Source organism: Eptatretus burgeri, chromosome 2 (assembly GCF_056783735.1).
Source record: "Eptatretus burgeri isolate ZD-2024b chromosome 2, Ebu_testis_v1, whole genome shotgun sequence".
In the NCBI taxonomy this organism is placed as follows: Eukaryota; Metazoa; Chordata; class Myxini; order Myxiniformes; family Myxinidae; genus Eptatretus; species Eptatretus burgeri.
In genome coordinates this window covers 2988777-3015275 of record NC_140962.1, presented here as the reverse complement: position 1 = coordinate 3015275, position 26499 = coordinate 2988777, and the positions used below count along the sequence as shown (strand labels likewise).

Here is a 26499-nt window from a genome sequence, read left to right as displayed (position 1 = left end):
CAAATGTTAGTTTGCACCTTCGCTCACCTGGCGTGTGAAATTCTAAGAGAACGATCACATTATCCTGAAATTATCGCGGAGAATAAAGATCACTTCTTACCTCTAAAGTCGGTTCGCTTCATGAGTGTAATTATTGACATGTGATTGCCGTTAATTTGCCTTTCCTCACTTCTACATTTATGTGGCTTCGTGCTGCCGCACAGCATCCGACAATTTTTATCCTGTGCACGCGAAGTGAAAAGCGGGGTTAAGCAATTGGTTCACCGTCTGTCTGTCTGTGCACAGACAGAGAGACAGACAGACAGACAGACAAACGTCAGTTTATGATGGAGGAACAACTTATTTTCAATGTGTCATCATATTTTGAACATGAACAGCCATGTTGGATTCAAGAATTATATTAAATAATGTTTTCTCTGGAACCACATAACCTATCGAAGCGAAACTTGGCTACTATAATCTACCCCCATGCCTGCATATACGATAAAAATTACAATGTCACATGGTTTGGTGGCCATCTTGGATAGAAAAACGCACCTTGTCCGATAAACACGAAACTTCACAAACTTGTTCCACTACACGATTGGAAGCAGAATATAAATTTATGGTGTCATAGATCACATGGTTCGTCAGCCATCTTGGATTGAAAATTATTAAATTTTAAAAATCTTCTTCTCCAGAATGGCTGGACAGATTGAGGCAAAAATTCACACACACTTTCCCCAAGACATCATTTCACAAGTTTGTTCATTTCTAATTGATAGGTCACATGGTTTGGTGGCCATATTGAATTTACCCTAAAACCTTCAAAAATCTTCTCCAGAACGGCTGGTCAGATCAAGGGGAAACTTCACAAACATATTGCACACGAGCAGTGAATACAAGTTTGTTAATTTCTAATTGATGGGTCACATGGTTTGGCAGCCATGTTGGATTGAAGGAAAATATTAATTAACGTTTACTCTGGAACCGCTACTTCTATATATGCGAAACTTCACATTTATAATTTAGCCAACATGTGAAACATGGGTTTAAAATTTCAACCCGATTGGCCACGCGGTTTGGCAGCCAGAATTATTTGAATCTGAGAACTTTAAGGTTTTTTGTTTTTCCACCCCCCCTAACCCCCCCCCCCCCAACACTTGAGAACACAAAACGCCTTTTTTGTATTTCCAAAACCCTTAATTTTTGCAGTACTTGGAAAAATATTCATGCCTTGAAGGTCGAGCAACTATAAGAATCAACATTTATGCCATATCATGCCCAAAGGACAGAATAACAGATTCTGCATTTTGAAAAAAATATGGTGGTGCTTCGCACTGTGTGGTTACTAACATGCCTGTTATGTAAGGTTCAGCAAGAAAATAAACATAGGTCGTGCTCAGAAATGCAAAGCAAGAGTTGAAAATAACCTCCACATGTCCACGTTCTCAAGACTGCACAAAGTAAGGTGTTCTATGAAAAATATGTATGTATGTATGTATGTATGTATGTATGTATGTATGTATGTATGTATGTATGTATGTATGTATGTATGTATGTATGTATGTATGTATGTATGTATGTATGTATGTATGTATGTATGTATGTATGTATGTATGTATGTATGTATATATATATATATATATATATATATATATATATATATATATATATATATATATATATATATATATATATATATATATATATATATCCTGGTGTTGGCGCAGTGGTTAGGGCAGCAGCTTGGGATCCAAAAAGGTTCTGAGTTCAAGCCCCGTTGGGCCACTGAATTAATGCACCAGGGGGTTGACTCAGCCTGTCATCCTTCCGAGGTTGGCGAAATGAGTACCAGTATACTGGGCTGGTGTATACCCCGGTTAAAATAGGTGTACCATATCCCTGTGTCGTAAGAGGCGACCAGGGTTGCGTCAGGAAGGGCATCCGGCGTAAAACATGTGCGAAATCACTATGCGGATCATACGGATGATCCGCTGTGGCGACCCCAAAAGGGAGCAGCCGAAAGAAGATGTGTGTGTGTGTGTGTGTGTGTGTGTGTGTGTGTGTGTGTGTGTGTGTGTGTGTGTGTGTGTGTGTGTGTGTGTGTGTGTGTGTGTGTGTGTGTGTGTGTGTGTGTGTGTGTGTGTGTGTGTGTGTGTGTGTGTGTGTGTGTGTGTGTGTGTGTGTGTGTGTGTGTGTGTGTGTGTGTGTGTGTGTGTATATATATTAGTTTTAATCCACAAATTGAAAACTTTTCAAAATAAAAAGCATTCATCCAAGGCTCATTGTACAGCCACACGAGATAAATAATATGCAAAGAAATACATTAGCAGGCATCAGTATAAATGTCACCAGTATGAATTACAAGGGCAGTGTCTACTAATCACAGATCAACAACATTTTTTATTTTAATACCAAGTCTTACATTATGAACTCATCATGTTCACATATTGGAAAACAAAACCTGGAAACCCATTTGAAAGGTACATTCAAAAATTGCACCACAATGTTATGGATTGCTTATTCACAATTTTAAATGTACCTTCTCACCAAAGTGGTGCATTCAAGCACTGATGTGCCTCAAAATACACGAGCATACAGCACAATAGTAAAAGACCAAAACATACGTGGGGGGGGGGGGGCGGGGAAGTTTCATCAACAGAATGTCGACTTGGAGAATGACAGATTGTTTGTGTTAGCAGAGCTCAGACTTGTATCTTTTCCTGATAGTGCAGTCCCATACAAACAAGTCCAATCAGTAGCAGTGTGATCCAACTAAGTAAATTCTACTTGTGTCTGTGGTCAAGGAACAGACAAATGCATGTATACTACATCAGCAGCAGAGACATTTGATGAAGCTCAGGAAGACTGCCAAGCATATTTGGAGCCACTGGAATAGTATTTTTCTCGTGCATGACATTGATGATGAAAAGCACTTTCCACAATTACTTGCTTGAGTTGGCAGCAAAACATAGGGGCTTCCTTGGAATCTTACGACACCAGTCAGGGTATGCACCAAGTCCTACGGGGATTTGGTGAACATTCTCCGTAATAATTTATGCCCAAAGCCAAGCATGATCAACGTCGTGGAGAATCGATCAGTGATTTTATTGCAAAGTTTCAAACGTTCTCAGCACTGAAACTTTGTCTCATAGTGTGTCATTTAGATTGTCGTCAGACTCGTCTCCGGACTGAAGAGTGGGTATTCATTAGTGTCTGTTGTCTGAAAGTTAACTTGATTTTCAGAGAGACGCTGAGCTCGTAATCACCATGGAATCTGCTGCAAAAGACTACAAGAGTTGCAAAGTAAGGGTGGACCAAATGTTCACAATCTGAGCAGCAAGTCTGAACCACAGTTTTCTTTTACTCAGTGCCCCGAATAAAAATTAGAGAGGGTGTTGTTTCTGATGCAGAAGGAAACACCACCCCGACAATCATTGTCTCTGGCATAGGGAGTGTTACAACTGCCACTTGAAAGGTTGAAGTGCCAACGGTCATTTAAAATGACAGGGCAGAAGCCCGGTAAGAAAACGGACATGAATGTACATGTGGTGAATCATGACAACAGTGACAATGACCTGGATGACTCAGTGGTAGCTAACATGAAAATAAACCATGTTAGCAAATGGAGCAGCATCTGCATTCATCCTAAACTGGTGGGAAAGCTCTGCATATGGAGTTGGACACCTACTTAGCACGTTTAGACACCTCATTTCATTAGACGAGTACTCCAAATTGTATAAACATCTAATATTGATGGGCACTACAGCAGTACTTCGTACTTATGCTGGTGAACAATTAAAGTGAAAGGCAACTTGTGTGTGCCGGTAGAGTACAAGAAGTAATCATATACGCTGGATTTGTACATGTGGACACTGCAAATGCAGCCAAATTTGGAAGGTACTGATTACAAGACATCAAGTGTAGGGCATCAAGTCAGTACTTGTTAACATAACCATTTAAGGATTGACTGATACCCAAATTAAAAGTTTATTCAACCAGTATTCTGAAATCTTCAAGGATTAAATTGGAAATCTGAAAGGCACTAAAACAAGGTCGCGTTCAAAGACCAACAGCAGGCCAGTGAACGACAAGGCTAAGCCAGTTCCAAATGCACTGCTTCCAAAAATAAAGGTTGAGTTTCAACAGCTGGAGAAGGCGGTATCCAAAGAGACACCGTAAGGCTTCAGAGAGATTGTATCTTCTGTGAAGTGATCTCAATGGTGTGGCAAAATAATGCTTTCAAAATCACGAGGACAGGTAGGTTCCACCCTTGTGCTGAATCAAGCGGGTTGCACATTCAGTTGACAAGTTAGAAGATAGAGAGGGAAAAACACCAACGACAGGGTTGAAAGACAAACATTCCTCCCTTCACGTATTCAAGACAACGGTTCACGATCTCAAGTCATCCCCCATCAAAAACCATGATCTTTTCTACCCCCTGTTAACCAAATCGCCCACACTCCACCCCTTCCCAAATTTCCATTTTTTCCTTCCTAAGGGTTTATTTCCCACACCCATGATTTGTCCAAGTTTCCCTCCATTTTGTTTTTCAATTCCTCCCCCACCCCATTTCTCTACCGTTCCATCCTGATCGATTCAATGCTCCAGCTCTTCCACAAGTGTCGACGGGAGACGAGAGATGAGGCCAAATAATGGATGTGGGGAAGAATAAGGGGAAAGGGAGGACATATGGGATGGACGAGATGGATAAAGAAGCAAACTCTCAGAAAGGAAAAATAAAATGGAAATTTGGAACGAGGTGAACTTGGAAGTTAACAAGGGTAGAAAACATCATGGTTTTGGATTGGGGATGACCTGAGATGTTGGTGAAAAGCTGGCTTGAAGACACGGAGAGAAGAATGAGATTGAACAGAATGTGGAAGTTGTTTCCAGACGGGAAGAAAGAATGAGTGTCAGCAAGCAGTGATCCTGGATTTAGGTAGTTTCACCAGAAAGGGCATTGATGGTGGACCGTATGAGCCCTGCAGAAACCTCAGGGGGGGTGTGGGGGGGGGGCAATGCACAGAATGAGTAGAAGGTGCAAGACCAGAAAGGAGGTGGTAATAGAAAGATAGAGAGACCACTGACTTGTCTGTGATAGAAAAGTGAAAAGTCAATAGATTCAGTGTCGTGGGAGATTCCAATGATCTTAAAGTCCTTGGTTTACACAGAGTCAAGCTGAACAATGTGGTGAACAGGGGTGTCATCCCCAGAGGGGAGAGCAGTACTCCATCACGCTGCAGACCATAGCCTGTCTTTGTATTGTCCAAGGACCACTGTGGAGTGACACAGCCATGTATGTATAGACAGATACATAGCACTGAGGAAATACAAGGAAATCACACACCGGTGGAGGCCATTCGGCCCATCATGCCTGCACGACATCAACACCACACTAATTTATCAACACAAGACCCAAAGAAAATACAAATTTATATATATTTTTTTTTTTAATGTTTTTGTGGGTTTTTAAAATTTATTTATTTTAAGTTTTTGTAAAAACATTTTTCCTCCTCAACGGATGGGGCATGGGCTTGATTAAAAACACACATTAACCACACAACCCCACTTGATGAGACCCCCACCAACAGCACTCTGCACACAATCACCCATCAATACTCAAACTACCTTAAAGTCCTACCAACATCCCCATAACTTCCAGGTACCCATCTAATTCTAATTTAAACTTATCCACCGTTTCTGCTGCCACAACCTTTCCAGGGAGACCATTCCGTGCATTAACTACTCTCTGAGTAAAAGTCCCCTACCTTATTACCGTCTTAACTCTCTTCTTTACTCTCAGACTATGGCCCCTGGTCCTATCACTGTCGACTCTGCTAAATAATTTATCTGCACTTATTTTATCTCTACCTTTAATCATCTTAAACATCTCCATCATATCTCCTCATGACCGCCTCCTTTCTAGTGAATAAAGCCCGGTCTCCTTCAGCCGCTCCTCATCGCTAAGTCTAGCTAGGCCCAGGATCAATCCAGTAGCCCCTACGCTGAACCCTCTCCATGGAATTTCTGTCCTTCCTGAGTTGTGGTGACCAGAACTGCACACAATATTATAGATGTGGCCCTCACTAAATTCCTGTACAATGTTAACACCACCTCTTTTGATTAATAAATGATCCCCCTCCGAATACAACCGAAACCCCTAGAGCTGCCTGGCACTGTGCTGCCTGCTTACCTTCCATATCTTTACCACCCCCAGATCCTTCTCCTGTGTGACACGCTCCAACATCACCCCTTACATCCTGTAATCTCTATTTTCATTGTTCTTTCCCATCCCCAACACTTTACACTTGCTCAGGTTAAATTACATCTGCCGATCTTTTGCCCAATCTATACAAGTATCAATACTTTCCTGAATCTGATCACCACCCCCTCTGCTATCCACCTTACCTCCAAGCTTTGTGTCATCTGCAAATTTGGAAAGCTTACTCTTTACCCCATTATCCAAATCATTGATGTAAATAATGAACAGTAATGGTCCGAGTACTGATCCCTGAGGTACCTCACTACTTACATCCTCCCAGCAAGACATCCTCCCACTCACAGCCACTCTTTGCTTCCGATCACTAAACCAGTTTTCAATCCAATTAGCTACCTGACCAGCCACTCCACAAGCCCTCACTTTGGCGAACAACCTCCGATGTGGTACCTTATCAAATACCTTCTTAAAGTCTAGATATACTATGTCCACTGCCTTTCCCTCATCCACCCAATCAGACACTGCTTCGTGGAACTCTAAAAGATTTGTTAAACAGGAACTAACTTTGGTAAACCCACACTGACTACCTTTAATTCGTTTGTATTTGTTTAAATGGTTCGTCATCGAGACCTTAATTAATGTCTCCAACACCTTCCCCACAACTGAAGTCAAACTAACAGGTTTATCATTTCCCAATTCTTCTCTGGATCCTTTCTTAAATAATGGTGTTACATTTGCTACTCTCCAATCCTCCGGTACCTGTTCTGACTCCAGTGAGCTGTTGAAAATATCCGTTAACATCTCGCTTACCTGCTCAGTCACCTCCATCAATACTCTCGGGTGCATATTATCTGGACCCGGAGCCATAATCGACTCTTCGATTACCGAGCTGTTCCTTTACTTCCTCCACACGAACATGGATCTTGTGTAAAAAAAAATCTCTTCCTCACCTCCTCAATAGATACTCTCAGCTATTGGAAATTCTCCTGACTGTTGTTGTGTAACAGTTGAAGTAAAATACCTGCTGTGGAGTGACACAGCCGTGCATGTACAGGCATATAGATTAAATTGTTCTCGCCGCCATTTCCAATACCAAGCGTTAATGTGACAAAACACTAAACTTCCCTTCAGCTTTCGTCCTGAACCAAGCAGAGCATTCTCACTCACGTCGCAACAAATATTCAGATATTCCAACATGAAAAAGTTGGGGAATTCAAAGGAACGGTCTCATTCCATGTCCATCGCTATGCCTGAGCAAACCAAAAGGAGGAATATTTTCAGATCAACAGGTGCCCACCTGTCGTGATACCAAGTGGCAACGTCAATGCATCTCAGTTGCCTTTCAACGGACGACAAAAAAAAGAAGAAAAAAAAAAAACTCCGATTTAAAGAACTCGTGAAACTTGTACCGACTTGATTCGCTGCGATTGTAATCGTGTTTCGTACCAGCAAGCTGCACTCCTAGTAGAGTGGACACCTGGACAGGTAGCTTCATTATAATACGAGCTACCTTACAAGGTCAACACAGGAGGCCACCCATCGTGCCGATACAATGGTTGCTTGTCGGTGCTCCACTCTCTCCTTTTTAAATGCTGAATGGCAAGCAAGGAAGCAGCACGGACCATTTTTAAAGCTTGACTCGGCCGGAGTTCGAACCACCGAGCTCCCAGAGTCAGTGCGGATCCTCGAACCATCGATTGTGGTTAAACGCTGGATCATCTCATCATCAACGCAATCAATTCCTGTACAATGTTAACACCGCCTCTTTCGATTTATAATTGATCCCCCTCCGAATACAACATAGAACCCTATTTGCTTTACCTACAGCTTCACAAGGGCAGCCACTTCATATACATGAGCATTGTAATTGACAATCCTGTCCAGACATCAAGGGCTCGACAGCGACACAAATCAATATCAAAGAGGGACGATCAAAGGGCGATGCCAAGAATAAACAATGTGGGTGCATGATCTCACAAATTAGGTCCACTTCATTCTCCATTAACGTAACAGGGTGTTTGACATGAGCAGCAGCAACATCAACAACAACGGCAACAGCAGCAACAACGGCAACAGCAGCAGCAACAGCAGCAGCAGCAGCAGCAACAACAGCAGCAGCAGCAGCAGCAACAACAGCAGCAGCAGCAGCAGCAACAACAGCAGCAGCAGCAGCAGCAACAGCAACAACAGCAGCAACAGCAACAACAGCAGCAGCAACAGCAGCAACAGTGGCAGCAGCAACAACGGCAACAGCAACAGTGGCAGCAGCAACAACAGCGGCAACAGCAACAACAACGGCAGCAGCAACAACAGCGGCAGTAGCAACAACAGCGGCAACAGCAACAACGGCAGCAGCAACAACAGCGGCAACAGCAACAACAACAACAGCGGCAGCGGCAACAGCATCAGTAGCATCAGTAGCAGCAGGAGCAACAGGAGCAACAGGAGCAGCAGGAGCAGCAGGAGCAACAGCAGCAACAGCAGCAACAACAGCGGCAACAGCAACAACAACAACAGCGGCAGCGGCAACAGCATCAGTAGCATCAGTAGCATCAGTAGCAGCAGGAGCAACAGGAGCAGCAGGAGCAGCAGGAGCAACAGCAGCAACAGCAGCAACAGCAGCAACAGCAGCAACAGCAGCAACAGCAGCAACAGCAGCGTGGTTCGCAGGTGTTGTGAACATGTGCTGTGCTGCGGTTACGTTTCTCCTTTTACTCCAGTACGTCACAGAGCACTGACAAAAGCCTCCAAACCAGTCGCACCCGAAAACCCACAATGTAAAAGAGCCGTCATGGCAGAAAACATCGCGTTCGTCTCCGGAGAGCGAGACAACCTGGAGAGGAACCCAATGGGTGTTTCATCCTCACCTCACGATTTGTACATGCAACACACACACACACACACACACACACACACACACACACACACACACACACACACACACACACACACACACACACACACACACACACACACACACACACACACACACACACACACACACACACACACACACACCGTCCACTCACCAAGGAAGGCGCACCCAACATCCGCGAACGCCAACAACACAAATCTCGGAATCATCTCCACGATCGTCCCCCAGTCGGTTTCGTTGTCGCTGCGACGTCTCTCTTGGCGATCCCTTCCTCCCACGATCAACACGACGATCCCAAGTCGCGGCCGCGCGACTCTGCGAGTTTTAACTGGGAGCTCGGTGTTCCACTTCATTCGTCATTCGACAAAAACGAGGAATTCAGGGCGGAGACACAAGACTCGCGAACTGTCGTCAGATCACATCCATTCTGTGTGGTTATTAAATATATAAATATGTCCCATCGTGCGGCGTCAATGATCGAGCCACGTTGGTGGTTTTGGTTTTTAAACGTTTTCAGTGAACGTTGTAACTCATGGTCCTCCCTGATGTTATCCACTCGCTCAGGACTCCATGAAAACCGGTTCCCGCTCCGAATCCTGTTCGCTTCACGTTCCGCGCTTTGACCGGTTCGGCGCGACTAGGCGGAGTAATGCGCGGCGGAAGTTTTTTTTTAAAGGTTCTTCGCTGCTCCAAATGAACATCAAGCCTGCAGCCAATGAAATCGGTAAAATGTAACTACCGTCGGCTAATTATGCTCAACCGATATTAATTAGCTCAATTGATGAGAAACCGAAACGTTGTTTGCCGGATTACAACGTGGTGCAGTGTTTATCACTCATGGAAGCTCTCTCTCTCTGTTGGTGATGGTGGGAGCTCTGTGGTTCAAATCCCATATCCCAAAAACACACTGATGTCAACACGAACCCCTCAAACACAAACTCTCAATCGAGTGGTGTTAGGGTTAGTCATTCAACATTCAACAAAGGAGGAATTCAGGGTGGAGACACAAGAGGGAGTTGAGAATGAGATAGGTACCTGAAGGTTATATGGACATACAAGTGTATTGTGATGTTGGTGGGACTTTTAGGTTGTTTGAGTATTGATGGGTGATTGTGTATGGAGTGCTGTTGGTGGCGATCTTAAGAGGGGTTGTGTGGTTGATGTGTGTTTTTAACCAAGCCCATGCCCCCTCCCCAAAGGGAAGAAAAGGGGGGAAAAAAAACACCAAAAAAATACAAAAAAAACAACAAAAAATACTAAAAAAAAACAACATAAAATACTAAAAAAAAACAACAAAAAAGCACAACAAAAAACAATACAAAAAACAAAAAATACTCAAAAAACAACAAAAAAATACAACAAAAAAAACTTTAAAAACAACAAAAATACTTAAAAAACAACAAAAATACAACAAAAATACTAATAAAACAACAAAAAACTTTTAAAAAACCAACAAAAATATATATACCATTAGAGATGGAGAATCCCCTGCCATTGAATGAAAAAGGTCATACATATTCCAGATAATGAGAGGTGAATTGGAAACAAGACACCATTTGGTCATGATCTCGAAAAAGTTCCCCAGGGGTGAGGAACATAGTACCCAAAAATAATTAAAATCAGATAAGCGGTTTTCCATTTATTACAAAAAACATTTTTTTTCAAAATGGCCACCCCAGTCGGCCATCTTGGATCCGGCCACGCCCTAAATCAATAGGGTTCTTCCTTTTCTCGTGGTACATGTGTGACCCAAATTTCAAATCGATATGGCAAACAGTTTATGAGTTATCACACTCACAGCTATAAATGTTGACGCCCGGACAGACGGACGGACGGACGGACAGCCGGACAGACAGCCGGACGACCTGGGTGACAACAATATCCCCCTTCCGCCATGCGGTGGGGAATAACAACATAAAAAAACACAACAACAAAAAATACAACCAAAAATACTAAAAAATACACAAAAAGCACAAAATACAAGAAAAAATACTAAAAAAAACAAAAAATATAAAATAAAAAAAGCACAAAAAAAAAAAAAAAAAATTCAAAAAGCAACAAAATAAATACAACAAAATACTAAAAAAAAACAACAAAAAATACTAAAACAAAAAAACACAACAAAAAAACAACAAAAATACTAAAAAAACTAAAAAACTAAAAAACAACAACAAAGCCCAACAAAAAATACTAAAAAAAAACTAAAACAAAAAATACTAAAAAAAACTTTAAAAACAACAAAAATACTAAAAAATACAACAAAAAACACAACATAAAAAACACAACAAAAAACAACAAGAAATACTAAAAAAACCTAAAAAACAAAAAACACTAAAACAACAAAAAATACAAAAAAACAACAGAAAATACAACAAAAAATACTTTAAAAACAAGAATACAAAAAAATCAAAACAAAAAAAAAACAACTAAAAAACGACAAAAAATACTAAAAATACACAAAAAGGACACAAAATACAACAAAAAATACTTAAAAACAATGAAAAATATTTTTTAAAAGAACAAAAAAGCACAACAAAAAACAAAAAATACTAAAAAAAAAAAAAATTCTAAAAAACCAACAAAAATATACAACAAAAATACAAAAAAAAAAACAAATACAACAAAAATACTCAAAATACACAAAAAATACACAATACAAATACACAAAAAATACACAAAAAAGAACAAAATACAAAAAAAAATACAACAAAAATACTAAAAAAAACAAGAAAAACAACAAAAAATACGAAAAAACAACAAAGCAAGCACTACAAAAAATACTAAAAAAAACTTTAAAAACAACAAAAAAACAAAAAAAAACTAAAAAACAACAAAAATACTAATAAAACAACAAAAAAGGCACAACTAAAAATACAAAAAAAACTAAAAAAAACACAAAAAATACTAAAAAACACAACAAAAAAATACAACAAAAAATACTGAAAAACAACAAAAATACAACAAAAAATACTAAAAAAAACAAGGCAAGCACAACAAAAAAATACTTTAAAAATACAAAAAAAACAACAAAATACTAAAAAAAATACAACAAAAAACAACAAAAAACACAACAAAAAAAAAACAACAAAAAAAACAAAAAAAACACAACAAAAAAAAAAAAAAAAAAAAAAACAACAACAAAAAAAATCTTAAAAAAAAAACAAAATACTAAAAAAAAAATACTAAAAATACAACAAAAATACTAAAAAACAAAAAAACAACAAAAATACTAAAAAAACAACAAAAAACAACAAAAATACTAAAAATACACAAAAAAGCACAAAATACAACAAAAAAGCACAACAAAAAAAAAACAAAAATACTAAAAAAAATACTTAAAAAACAAAAAATACGAATAATCAAGAACACCAAAAAAAAAAAAACAACAGAAAAAATACAACACAAAAATACTAAAAAAACAACAAAGAAAACAACATATAAAACAACAAAACAACAAAAAAATACTAAAAATACACAAAATAGCACAACATACAACAAAAAATATGAAAAAAACAAGAATTTTTTTTTAAAAAACAACAAAAAAGTGCAACAAAAAAACAACAAAATTACTAAAAAAAATACAAAACAAACTACAAAATAACTAAAAAAAACACAAAAAGCACAAAATACAACAAAAAATACTACAAAACAGCAATAAATATAAAAAACAACAAAAAAGCACAATAAAACAAAAATACTAAAAAAAAAAAAAAAAACAACAAAAAAAAGAAAACAAAAATAATAAAAAAAAACAACAACAAAAAACACAACAAAAAATACAACAAAACATGAAAAAAAACAAGAAAAAATAACAAAAAATACAAAAAATAGTAAAAAAACAAGAATACTAAAAAAACAACAAAAAACAACAGAAAAACATACAAAATACTAAAAAAAACAACAAAAAAAAATCAACAAAATACTAAAAATCACAAAACAGCACAAAATACAACAAAAAAATACAAAAAAACAAGAAATTTTTTTAAAACAAAAAACTGCAACAAAAAAACAACAAAATTACTAAAAAAAAATACTAAAAAAAACAACACAAAATACTAAAAAAAATACTAAAGAAAATACAACAAAAATACTAAAAAAAAACACAACAAAAAATACAACAAAAATTACTTAAAAAACACAAAAAAGCACAAAATACAACAAAAAAATATTACAAAACAACAATAAATATAAAAACAACAAAAAAGCACAATAAAACAAAAAATAATAAAAAAACAACAAAAAACAACAAAAAATACAACAAATATACTAAAAAAACAACAACAAAAATACTAAAAAACAACAAAAACACAACAAAAATATAACAAAAATACTAAAAAAACAACAACAAAAAACAACAAAAAATACTAAAGAAACAACACAGCAAGCACAACAGAAAAATACTAAAAAATACTAAAAAAACACAACAAATAAATACAACAAAAATTACTAAAAAACAACAAAGAAAATCAACATAAAAAAAAAACAAAAAAATACAACAAAAATTACTAAAAAAAAAAACACAAAAAAGCACAAAATACAACAAAAAAATACTACAAAACAACAATAAATATAAAAACAACAAAAAAGCACAATAAAACAAAAAATACTAAAAAAACAAGAAAAAACACAACAAAAAAATACAACAAAAAACCAACAAAAATATTAAAAAAATACTAAAAAAAAAAAACAACAGAAAAATACAAAAAAATACTGAAAAAACAACAACAAAAATACTAAAAAAAACAACAAAAACAACAGAAAAATACAACTAAAAATACTAAAAAACAACAAAAAACACAACAAAATAAAAATACTTAAATAAAAAAATACACAACATAAAAAACAACAAACAATACAACAAAAAATAAAAATACGCAAAAAAGCACAAAATACAACAAAAAATACTAAAAAACAACAAAAAAGCAGAACAAAAAAACAAAAAAAACTAAAAAAGAAATAGTTCAAAAACAACAAAATTCCTAAAAAACCAACAAAAATAAAAATACTAAACAAAAATACTGAAAAAACACAACAAAAAAACAACAGAAAAAATACAACACAAAAATACTCAAACAACAAAAAAACAAAAAACAACATAAAAAAAAACAAAACAAAACAAAGAATACTAAAAATACACAAAACAGCACAAAATACAACAAAAAAACAACAAAAAATACAACAAAAAGACTAAAAAAAACAAGAAAAAAACAAGAAATACTAAAAAACAACAAAGCAAGCACAACAGAAAAATACTAAAAAATACTAAAAAACACACAACAAAATAAATCCAACAAAAAATACTAAAAAACAACAAAGAAAAACAACATAAAAAACAACAAAAATACAACAAAAATTACTAAAAGAAAAACACAAAAAAGCACAAAATACAACAAAAAAATACTACAAAACAACAATAAATATAAAAACAACAAAAAAGCACAATAAAACAAAAATAATAAAAAAACAACAAAAAACACAACAAAAAATACAACAAAAAGACTAAAAAAAAACAAGAAAAAAACAACAAGAAATACTAAAAAAAAACAACAAAGCAAGCACAACAGAAAAATACTAAAAAATACTAAAAAAAAAACAAAAAATACAAAAAACAAAAAAACCACAAAAAAAACAAAAAAAATACTAAAAAAAAACAAAAAATATTTTAAAAAACACAACAAAAACACAACAAAATAAATACAACAAAATACTAAAAATACTACAAAAAATACTAAAAAAACAACAAAAAATTAAAAAATACTAAAACAACAAAAAATACTAAAAAAAAACAACAAAAAACAACAGAAAAATACAACAGAAAATACTTTAAAAACAACAAAAATACTGAAAAATACAACAAAAAAACAACAAAAAAAACACAACATAAAAAACACAACAAAAAAACAACAAAAAATACTAAAAATAAAAAATAAAAAAACAACAGAAAAATACAACAAAAAATACAAAAAAACAACAAAATACTAAAAAAAAACACAACAAAAAACAACAGAAAAATACAACAAAAAATACAAAAAAAACAACAAAAAATACTAAAAAAAACACAACAAAAAAACAACCTAACAAATACAACAAAAAATACTTCAAAAAAACAACAAAAATACTTTAAAAAACAACAAAAACAAAAAAACAACATAAAAAACAAAACATACTAAAAAAAACAACTAAAAATACCAAAAAAATACAACAAAAATACTAAAAAAATACAACAAAAACTAAAAAAATAAACTAAAAAACAACACAAAATACAACAAAAATACAAAAAAAACAAGAAAAAAACCAAAAATGCTCAAAAAACAAAAAATACTAAAAAAATTACTAAAAAAAACCCCAAAAATACTAAAAACAACAACAACAAAAAGCACAACAAAAATACTAAAAATAACTCAAATAAAACAAAAAACACTAAAAAAAAAAAAATACTAAAAAAACAACAAAAATACTAAAAAAAAAAAAAAATACTAAAAAAACAACAAAAATACTAAATAATAAAAAAACAACAAAAAACAACAGAAAAAATATAACGAACAATTCTAAAAAAACAACAAAAATAGTGAACTCACAATACAATGAACTGTCATCCACGATTGACTGTGAAGTCAGTGTGATGTCAAATTGACCAGGCCCGGTGAGATAATGATTAGTTCGTCTGATTTGGGTCTGGGTGGTCGGTGGTTGAATTGCGGTCTTTGCCAGTTGTGTTTGCCAGTTGATGTCAAATTTCTGTTTTATAACATGGACAATAAATTACCTTGAATCTTAATTCGGCAATCACAAATAACATCTGCGGAATGATGACGGCAATGGATCAGGGATCAGGCTGAATATCTACAGGAATATACATTGTAGCAAACATTCTTGCAGTACCATTGAACATATGAGTTGCATTTGGCATGTGCAATGAAATGACAGCACAGGGTATCTGGAACACAAAGATGAACACTTAACTACAGGCACATTCGCGTGCTTTCAATTATAAGCAAGGTCATGGAATCTCTCATTTCAGTTGACATTAAATACTTCCTTTTCTCCAACGGACTGATCTCAGACCACTAAATCGGTTTCAGACCCGGTCATTCTTCCTTGGACGTTCTCTTAACAGGATCCTCTCCTCTCCTTGTCAAGGCTGGAGTACCCCAAGGGAGTGTCTTGGGCCCAGTCTTGTTCCTCATCTTAATCAATTATTTTCTGATTCAATGTAAAATCCTGTCTATTTCTTTGCTGTTTCCACCTTCTGCCATATGACTTCCCATCCTTCAGACAGGCAGGAAGCAGCCTCCTCTTTCTCTGCAAATAATTGGTATAATCAGCAGCTGGTCCAACATTTGGAATATGTCTTTCAACTGTCCCGACAAATCCCACACATTCACCCTGTCTCTCCGAAAAGACCCTCTGGCAAACACTCTCATCTACTTCCCAAAATAAACGACTTGAAGAGGTTAAATCACTCAAACTGTTGGACCTCACCATTGGCCATGATATTTCTTGGACAAACCATTTTTCCAAGATGGCCTCCAAAGCCAGCCGCCGAGTGGGAATCCTTCATCCTGAAAAATATTCTCTTGACCAATCTGAACTTTTGATAACCTACAAGGCCCTTCATTCACAGCTTGATGGAGTACTGCTCACCTCTTTGGGCCAGCACCCGTCTCACACCTTGCTCTTTTTGATGCCGTCGAAAGCAAGGCCCTCAAATTCATTGGAATCTCCCGTGACGAGGCAGAGTTTCGAGGCCTGTTACTTTCACATTGTAGTCAGGTTGGTTGCCTCTCCGTATTCTTTCACCTCATTTTTGGTGTTTCAACCTCTGCCTTGCAACCTTGGCTCTTTCCCTCCCATGTTTCTGCAGAGCCCACACACAGTCCACCATCAACACCCTTCTGGTGAAACACTCAAAACCCAGAATCACTGCTCACATCCACTCATCTATTCCTCTTTTCTCTCATCTGTGGAACTAACTTTGCCAGTCTGCGCAGTCCAATTCCTCCCTCCATGGCTACAAGACAGCTGTTTACCACAACCACAGGTCACCCCCTGTTCATACTCATGATGTTTTTTTGCCCCCCTTTTCCAGCAAGCACTCCCTTTTTCCAGGTTATTGTGATTTTTCTCCCCTCCCTCACCTCTTTTCATTTGTTAGTTGCCGGTTGGTTTGTTCCTTTTCTGGAAGCTGGACATCATGAGAGGAGTGTAATGAGGTGTTATTGAAAGTATGGAGGAAGGTCATGATGTAGATATGGAGGAGACGGTCGATTGACCGAGCATTTATGAGTTTGACAGGATTGGGAAGGAAACCTTGTGAAGAACAAGAAGAAAAGGAATAGACGACAATGAAAAAAACTAACATGTGGGGTGTTCCTGACAAAGAGATAAGGCAAATGAAGCATTTTTAAATGTTAATAAAAGCTTTTAAAAGTAAGAAGCAAATTAATTTGATGAGGAAGAAAATAGGTTCAATTGGGAGGTCTTGAGAAAGGAAGGGATAAAGAATGAATGGAATGAGACAATCCTTGCTCATGAACTTGGACCTCTATCCTTGCTGTCATTGCTCTTTGTCTGCCGACATTAGTTAGTAGACGTTAAATATCTGCCGACATTATTTGGTGGACGTTAACGATCTGCCTTCTTTAGATGCTGGACGAGGTATCACCGGCACCCTGAACAATTCTAAATTCCTGCTTTACCTCCAGAGAGGACATTGCAACAGAGAGGGCATAACATGATCTGTGCACTCAGCCGATGAGGCTACCCTTGTACACCACACAAAAAAAGAAGATTATGATGAGAGGTTTATATCAGCAATCAGTAAACTGTGAGATCCTGCAACTGTAGTGCCTAGTGTGGCTCTCAACAGAGGAGTGTGTGTGTGTGTGTGTGTGTGTGTGTGTGTGTGTGTGTGTGTGTGTGTGTGTGTGTGTGTGTGTGTGTGTGTGTGTGTGTGTGTGTGTGTGTGTGTGTGTGTGTGTGTGTGTGTGTGTTTGGCATGGCGTTCCAATATTTGGAGAAGTGGATGAAGCAAGATTCCACATCTTTCAAAAACTTTATGCACCAAATAACCATCATCATCCATTAAAAAAATACCAAGTCCGACAACACATGCTTGCTGCCTCTATGCATCACAAAGAAAAGCGAAATGCCAACATTATTTGGTGATGCAGAGATGGCACATAGTTACCTTGTCTAGTTTGGGTTCACTTCCCCACCCAACTCTATAAACCGTCGTTTGAATGTAGACAGGGATGTTGCATCACAAAGTGTGCTGTCCCTCGGATGGACGCTATATCGGGGCTCCTATCTGCCAGTATTAGTTGGTGGGTGTGAAAGATCCCAAGGTGTAATTCACGAAGAGGCGAGTGAGTTATTTCCGGAACCTTAGCTAAATTGCAAATTCCTGCCCAAATCAGCTCTCAGCAAAAGTCAAGCCCAGCAAGCTATGTTGTGAAAAAAAAATTTGTGTCAAAACCATTCCCTGGCCGAACCCCACAAGGTGGGAATCATTGCAGCAGTTAATCATTGCAGAAAAATCACAATAACCTGAAAAAATAAGTAGTAGTTATAATGAATTTCCATTCGTATGTGCTTAACTTGTGGTATATGTATGAGGTTTTAGTTGATTGTAGCACTCTGCTTTGAATCGTGTATATACACGAGTGTTAGCATATTGACGGATGTGTAAAGTTTTGTGGAAGGCATAAGTTGTAATAATTTAAAGCCATAAGTTATTGCATGCGATTTCAGCCCCTGGCATCACAGTCCGCCACTAGAACTGCTTATATCCTGGTCCGTGAGATTTAAGTACATCGTTCATTGCCCATAAACTTTACAACCGCTCCTACGAGTACAACCACCATGCCATAAACCTGCAAATGTCAAGCTCTGCAATAATATGCAACTTTGTTTGCAGGGAATAAAAACAATGACTGCACCAACAGTGAAACAACTTTTACAACTCGATGTGCTTTTACAAATTTTTATCCGAAAGGTAAAGTAGTTTTGGATGTCTGGAAGAAAAAAAAACACATAAATAAGCAATTTTTTTTTTTTAAGTGGAAACTTTCAACATGACACAAATTAGACAGAACAACTGAAAAAATAAACCAGTGTAAGAGCATTATTTATTGGTACAAAAGTATTTTGTTCACGAATTCAGCAAGTATCATTTCATTGTGTACAGTTTTTAATGATGCTAACAATAACATAATCTCAGTTGTTGTGGATGTACATACATAAATATGTACAATGTACATGCAGTACTTAGAAGGATGCATTCCATGCAGTATGGCAAGTGAACAAACCCAAGATGAATGTTGTTCTGTTACGGAGAAAATCCTCACCTTTGGTATGGGTATGTGTATAAGTTTGCCAGTTAAAATATCCAAGTTTTTCAATGAGTGTCTGAATAAAAGGGACAATCCTTCCTTTCCAATGTGTGGAGAACAAAAGCTAAAGAACAACACAAAAAACTAAAGAACACAATTTCCTTAAATTGCACGTCCGATAGAAAAATGTTCAAAATAGCTTCGTTTTGCTCTGCAGAAGCTTCTTAAAGAGAGAATGCATTTGAGGTGGATTTCATGGAAATAGCAGGAGATGGGGTTTTGCAATCACGTGTGTGTGTGTGTGTGTGTGTGTGTGTGTGTGTGTGTGTGTGTGTGTGTGTGTGTGTGTGTGTGTGTGTGTGTGTGTGTGTGTGTGTGTGTGTGTGTGTGTGTGTGTGTGTGTGTGTGTGTGTTTCATTGGTTGTTATCGCCATATGCGAGTTTCAGAAGGTGGAATGGAGTCCTCCCAGGTCTCGAAGTATGCATCTCCATTTCAGTAATGGATCACCGTTCATGGACCAAGCTGTGAAGTTTTGTTCTTAAAGTCTTGTTCTGAGGGATCTTGTCAGGATCGTCACCGAGCTCCACACAGCTTTCAACTGTTTGTTTGTAGTAATATTCCCAGGGATGGTTTTTAATATCCTTGTGAGGTCCTTATTCATCATTCCCATGGCTCTAATAATTATCACTGGTACAATTTCAGCATTCTTCAGCTTCCAGGGTATTTTCATTTCATTTTTGGAATTTTGGTATTTGGTCATTTTCTTGATTTCTGCATTGTTTTGGCCAAAATTACTGGATACTGAAACCTCAATTAGCAATGCTTTTTTTTTTCTATGTTCAAGCTCGATGGGATCATTAGGTCGTACATGAGCATTATTTCCTTGTTTTCAGTGACTGCTTTCAGTTCGTGTTTCCATGAGTTTTCTGGAAATGGGACATTGAAATGTCTGCAGATGTGCCATTGGATTACCTTACATGCTTTATTGTGCCTTTGTGTGTGCAACTGTTCTGACATGAGTTGTTTTTTTTAAACATCCCAATAGGAGGTAAGCCATGCTTTCTTTTTCTACCTTGCAGAATCGGCACCTGTCCGATTGACTCCAGCCATCTTCTTAAAGCCATTTGTGTAGTATCCATGGTCTTGGGCATTTATAATGATTCGTTCTTCATCCCAGTTGAGCTACCTCATCTTGGGCATTCCAGTGAGCCTTCTTTATCGATGCCCGTTCTGTCCAACTCTTTTTTTTTAAAATATCTTCATTCTCTTTTATCATTTTCCCAGTTGTCAGTGTATGTCTGATGATATTTTGTTTTATATTTATCCTTGCTGGAGGAGAGGGTATTGCATCTGGGTGTTTGTTTGTTTGTCCGCACAGAACTTTAGCGTATTTCTCTGCAACCGCTTGGCGGATCGAGACAAAATTTTCACCACAGGAGCGACTACTCATGTAAAATGTTCAGTTGATAATTATGATGTCATAGGTCACATGGTGTGACAGCCATGTTGGAAAAATGGAAAAACTTTGTACCTCTATCTCTGAAACCGCACCAAGGAAAAAATTGAAACTTGGCACATGGCAAGTCCTTCTCATGAAGAATGTGATTTTTTTTATGACATCACAGCTGCCTATGTTATGATGTCATAATTACAGATATAGAATGGTACATCTGATCAGAATGAAAATTTTTGAGGGTCATCCAGGATAAAATGGTCCACAGAAAAAAATAAAAATCATGACGTCATCGGCCATATTTCTAAAAAAAACAAAACCCTTCAAAATTATTCTCTGAAGTGGCTGAACAGATCGAGGCAAAAACTGTACAAGTATGACCACCTATCAATGAGGAACAAAAGGTTCACGCATCTGACATTATTGGTCAGATGGTTTGGCAGCCATATATTTACCCTCAAACCTATAAAAAAAATCTTCTCCAGAATGGCTGGTCAGATCAAGAGGAAACCATACAAATGTTCCCCAAATCATGGGTGCACAAGTTTGTTAAGGAATAATTGATAGGTCACATGGTTTGGCAGCCACATTGGATTGAAGAAAAATCTTAAATGTTTTATCTGGAACTGCTTATTCAATCAATGTGAAACTTCACATTTATGATGTTGTATGGACAAGGAATACACGTTTTAAATTTCAACTTGATCGAACACATGGTCTGGCAGCCAGAATAATTTAACTTTTTAGATCTGGGTTCTTTATTTTTATTTATTTATTTACTTTAATAAGGCTCACTTGGCTGTGCCTGGATGGGTTTGAGGGTGGAGGAGTAGCCGCTGAAATGCGAATCCTATCCAGGTTCCTCCTGAGGACTCCATCTTTGCTTTTTGCTTGTTTGGGTTCCTTCTGATGACTCCAATGCAGGACTACCTATTTGGTCTTTCATTTGATTTGAATTTATTTTAATCCCATTCTAAGTTCAAAATAAACATCATTGATCAGGGTCAGGGTCAGGGTCAGATGTCCAATCAAAGTGGGCGGGATTGCATCAAAGCGAGATGTCTTGGCATCCGGTCATCACTGTCAGCAGTTATAAAGTGGCAGTTCTAATTGTCTCATAAATTACGTCACACACCAATACACAAACACGACACACAAGTCCTGGCGAGGGCCTGCAATCTCCGATTGCTCTTTTTCTTGTTTTCTTTGCAATCATTGGGGCAGTATTTGCTGTTTCAGTTTCATGTGTGACATCTTCGAGTCACACCTGCCTTTGAAATTTTTTTTGATAGGTGGGCTAGGGGTACCTTCTCTGGATTGTTGTTTTCATGTTCGCATAAAAACTGGATTCAGTAGTCTGTTGACCTTTTCACGTACTCAGCCAATCCTACTGTTGTCACTCTGTGCACTTGGTTGAGTTCCATCAGGCCGCTCACTACCTCCTTCTTGTTTCAGCAGGTACATTCTTTGAATGCATTGATTTTTGGAGAACATTTTGTGGATGGTGAGGAGTTTCCTCGTTTTAATATCCAGTTTAAAGATTTGCACTTGTGACCAGTTTATTATTCCGCATCTGTATTGGAATACTTGTATTGCTAGTTGGTTTATGGTTTTGATTTTGTTTCTTGTGCAGAGATATGGTTTCAGGATCAGCCTAGTTCTATGCAGGTATTCTTTGATAATTGTTTTGCACATTTCCTAGTGACATATTTGGTGGCCCTCTTCGACTCCAATGTATTTGTATGATGTTTGTTGTCTAGCTCCTGTATTGTTGTATTTGTGTCATTTTTTATGTTGTCCATTTTTATTGGTCTGCCATGTACGAATGTGCACTTGGCACCCTTATCGAGGCCAAATTCCATTTGAATGTCGTTGGAGTACTGTTTCACTAATTTGAGTTATGGCAATTTTTTGAGGATGTGTCACCTTTCTTGTCTCTTTGGAAGTTCTCTTATTTGATGTCAGGGTGTATCCATATCATTGCTCAGTGGGTCCAGGGCCAAGCAAAATATGAGGGGTGAAAGGCTGTCACTCTGGAAGATCCCATGACATATCTTCACCCCAGGTTTTTCGATCTTTCCTTCTGCGTGCTGCAATATCAATGTGGTATAACAAAGCTCCATTGCTTTCTCCAGCAGTTTAATTATTTGGGGATTGATCTGGAAGAATTACATGCATTGGATCATCCTTGAGTGCAGAACACTACCAAAAGCTTTTTGTAGTCTATCCATGCTGTGGATAATTTGGTTCTTCTGGTTTTAGAGTTTTTGAGGATGGCCTTGTTTCGTAATAGATGGAATATTGTTCTGTAGCATCCTCTCTTGCATCCCTTCTGTTCTGCCTCTTGGCCTCCTTGTGAGTCGGTAGTGGTACATCATTTCTGTGATATTCTCGTCAGAAGTTTGTATGTTGTTGGTAGATATGTTATTGGTCTATACTTGTGCGGAGGTTGGGTTACCTTCTGTGAGCCACTCATCTATTCCCTTTTTCTCTTGGATAAGTTTGTTGAATGCATAGTGCATCGAGTTGCGTTAGCCAAAAGTTTGAAATTCCACCAGGGCCTAGGCTTTTAAAATTTGGAAATTTTATGGGTTGTTTTTCTTATTTTAATTTTCTTTCATTAAATATCACTGGAGGCATTTCCTGTAGATGTTTTGTTTTTTCCTCCAAGTTTTGGATCCAATCCACCTCTGTTGTGTTTTTGGGGGTTCTCAGATTTCTTTCCAGAAATTTTCAATTTTGTCTTTCTCAGAGGGGTTTGATACATTTTGCTTTTGTTTCCCTATTTTGCGGAATAATCTTTTTGGGTTATTTTCAAACATGTGGTTTTGTTTTCTCCTGTTGTTGACGGTCGTAATTTTTTTTTCTTTTCTTTTTTAACCACTTGAGCTGTCATCAAATTTTCAACAAACCTTTATTATGAGAATGATTGAGAACACTAATTAATAAAATTAACGTTTTTTTTTTTTTGCTGTTTCATCAAGTTTAGTTTAGAGATGCTTTCTCATTTATTTTGAGTTGTGATCACAACTTTTTGAAGATTCTGATCAATATGAATTTAAAATTGCAAAACGACAAGGTTGATTTCTTTTCACGCAAACTAAGCTGCATGAATAAGTCAGTGTTCTTATAATAGTAGAAAACATGACTGGAGGTTTTGAGGAAATTGTTCATGTTCATAACATCCATATATTGTAACTCCTGAATGTCAGACTTTTTCACAGCAGTGCAAGTCCCAAAATAATGAATGCACAGAAAGAATACATGTGACTTGTACTCGGTTTCATTCCACACTAAAATGCTACTTTTACCAAGATCACGAAAATGTCACTTGGAGTGCTGCGATTGATCAAATTCCAGGGTGGACCATGAAATGATGACTCATTTTAAACTGTGATCGAAAAAGGTTTCACGTGTATAATCAACAATGTATTCATCGAATACGAACTATACTATTTAGAGATTTTAAAAGAAAAACGTGATCAACGTGACCACCTATTTTATCCATTCAATCCTCCAAATTATGGATGAAATTATTCATTACGGATACACACGAGAGCTCATCAATCGAGTTAACGATTTAACAACTTTCACCTTTAGGTCCATGAGATTTTGTATTTTATGGGTAGAGATATTGCTCTTCAGACATCCTCGTAGAAAATTAATGTGTGGATTTCAGTTTGCATTATGAACAGACCATGTCATTACACCTGGGTGCCTTCACGGAAATTGGATGCAAGTGGTGGGATCTTCAAAGGTTTCTTGGGAGAAATTCAAGGACAACGCCTAGTGTAAGGGAAGTACAGGTTGCACCATGAACTCGGTGTGAACCAGTGGGTGCTCATGTCTTCACCCTCATTCCACAAACACTGCAGAAAGTAAATCATACTTATTATGTTGATTGATGACTTTTACTCTTCAAGTCCAAAATGCACTGAACAACGTTTTTCACACTCTTTTTCATTCTCTTGATAGATTACGTGATGAATGGTACTAACTTGTTTCGTATGCAGCACATGACTGTGAGTAGCATCATTTGCTGAGGGCGTGCCCGTGTCACTGATGCAGTGGCCCGTGTAAGTTAGGAACTTGGAATTTGTTCAGACTGCCGGCGACAGCTCCAATACTCTTCATGCAGGACACAGTGAGATATTTAACATCCAACAACTAATGCTGACACAGATTGGATGCCCCAGTTTCATGTCCATTTGAAGGATGGCATACACATCGAAGCCTCACCTTGCCTGTGAAATACCAGGGTGATAGTTTATAGCTGGAAGAGATTAGAACCTGGGCTATTCAGAGGCAAGTGTACATACCTCTCAGCTATCCTGCCAGCATCTATGGCACGAACAATGACTGCTTACTAACCTGCACAAGAAAACATAATCCTTTCATTGGTCACCCCAATAAAAAGATTTTTTTCTCTGACAGTCAAATCAAATGTGTGTTTCAATCTTTGTCAAAACACGAACAACATGAAAATGAACAACAATATCAGACATATTTGCCGTCAATAGTGTTATGATGAATATTATTTGGCCAAAGTGATTATGATGAGTGCAAGAGAAAATAATACATTGAATTCCTTACTAAAGAAAAATAATTCTAATAAAATTATAAATATCACAAAGCATTGATGTACCATTGAATTTGAATTTCCTGTTAGTTTCTACCATTTAATTTTAATTTCCTGTTAATTGCGAATTTCCTAGTAGACCAGAGTAGCTACGTAGTTATTAACAGTCGCATCTGAAAATGTACTGAAAGCAACCCCTTGAACAACAACAACAAAAAAACTTTTCCAGATAATTTTAAAATCTGAAAATGTTTATGTTTTTGCAACAATTGACATGAAAGTTAATGAATACAGCTTCTGATGTCACTCATTTACAAGGGATGCAATCAAAATTATTTTGCAATATAGTCCATTTCAATATCGAGTGGAAAAATGAAATTGGTGCAAAGGTTTTTATTTTTATTTTTTATACATGAAAGTCTGGACATAATTTGCACTCATTCCATTGGGTCACAGCGCGTGGGGCTTGGGAACATATGTCGTCCCAGCCTGGGAGTTCCCTGCCAAAGAAAAACATTGTCACTTTGATTTGAAAACTTCACCACACTTGCACAGCCAAAGTTAAAATCCTGTTAGCAGAAGTCGTCAGTAGTTGATTCTAAGTTTAAGTATTAAAGCTCAAGATGGCTCAAAATAAGGAGCCGTTAATACTCTCCAATAGATTGCCCTCAGACTTGGAAGTGGGTGGACATTCATAAAGTAATTATAGCCTCTAATGCATTGTGTGTTTTTCCTGGTGGCATCACAAACCATACTTACAGGGGAAGGTGTGCGAGAGTAATTTACGTGCGCGTAGAGAAGTAAGGCAATATCTTTGTGTCCAGCTTCCAGTGCAATGGATAGTGCTGTGCTTCCATCCTGCATCAACAATGGAGAATGAGCAGTAATTTATAACAAGAGCGAGAATAGCTTTGCAATACATGTCCACTACTGATGTGATATTTTCTAAGTCCAAAAAGGGAATAACTGAGTTTCAGGGCATTTCATCAATTTTTCAAAGTTGTTCTGTAATCTATCATAATAAAGCCATGTACCAAGCTTTAGTTTAAAATGTC

At 37.1% G+C, this 26499-nt stretch overlaps 2 protein-coding genes across 11 annotated transcripts in view; both read right to left on the bottom strand.

Annotated features, from left to right (window-relative positions):
* LOC147031273 (phospholipid phosphatase 1-like) overlaps positions 1 to 9527 on the bottom strand; it is a 37569-nt gene extending 28042 nt beyond the window's left edge. Inside the window, exon 1 of one of the 2 annotated variants that reach the window (XM_085860908.1) lies at positions 9232 to 9527. In XM_085860908.1, the coding sequence (XP_085717034.1) occupies positions 9232 to 9430 (199 nt within the window). In that variant the 5' untranslated portion in view covers positions 9431 to 9527. The remainder of the gene's footprint in view (positions 1 to 9231) is intronic. The other variant, XM_085860917.1, reaches the window with a different exon arrangement.
* A 12874-nt stretch (positions 9528 to 22401) lies between these two features.
* Positions 22402 to 26499, bottom strand: part of LOC147031272 (KN motif and ankyrin repeat domain-containing protein 1-like) — a 122800-nt gene continuing 118702 nt past the window's right edge. For 8 of the 9 annotated variants that reach the window (XM_085860807.1, XM_085860831.1, XM_085860824.1 and 5 more), the window contains 2 exons: positions 26204 to 26302; positions 22402 to 25944 (listed from right to left, as the gene is read on the bottom strand). In XM_085860807.1, coding sequence (XP_085716933.1) covers positions 25882 to 25944; positions 26204 to 26302 — 162 coding nt within the window. In that variant the 3' untranslated portion in view covers positions 22402 to 25881. The remainder of the gene's footprint in view (positions 25945 to 26203; positions 26303 to 26499) is intronic. The other variant, XR_015052629.1, reaches the window with a different exon arrangement.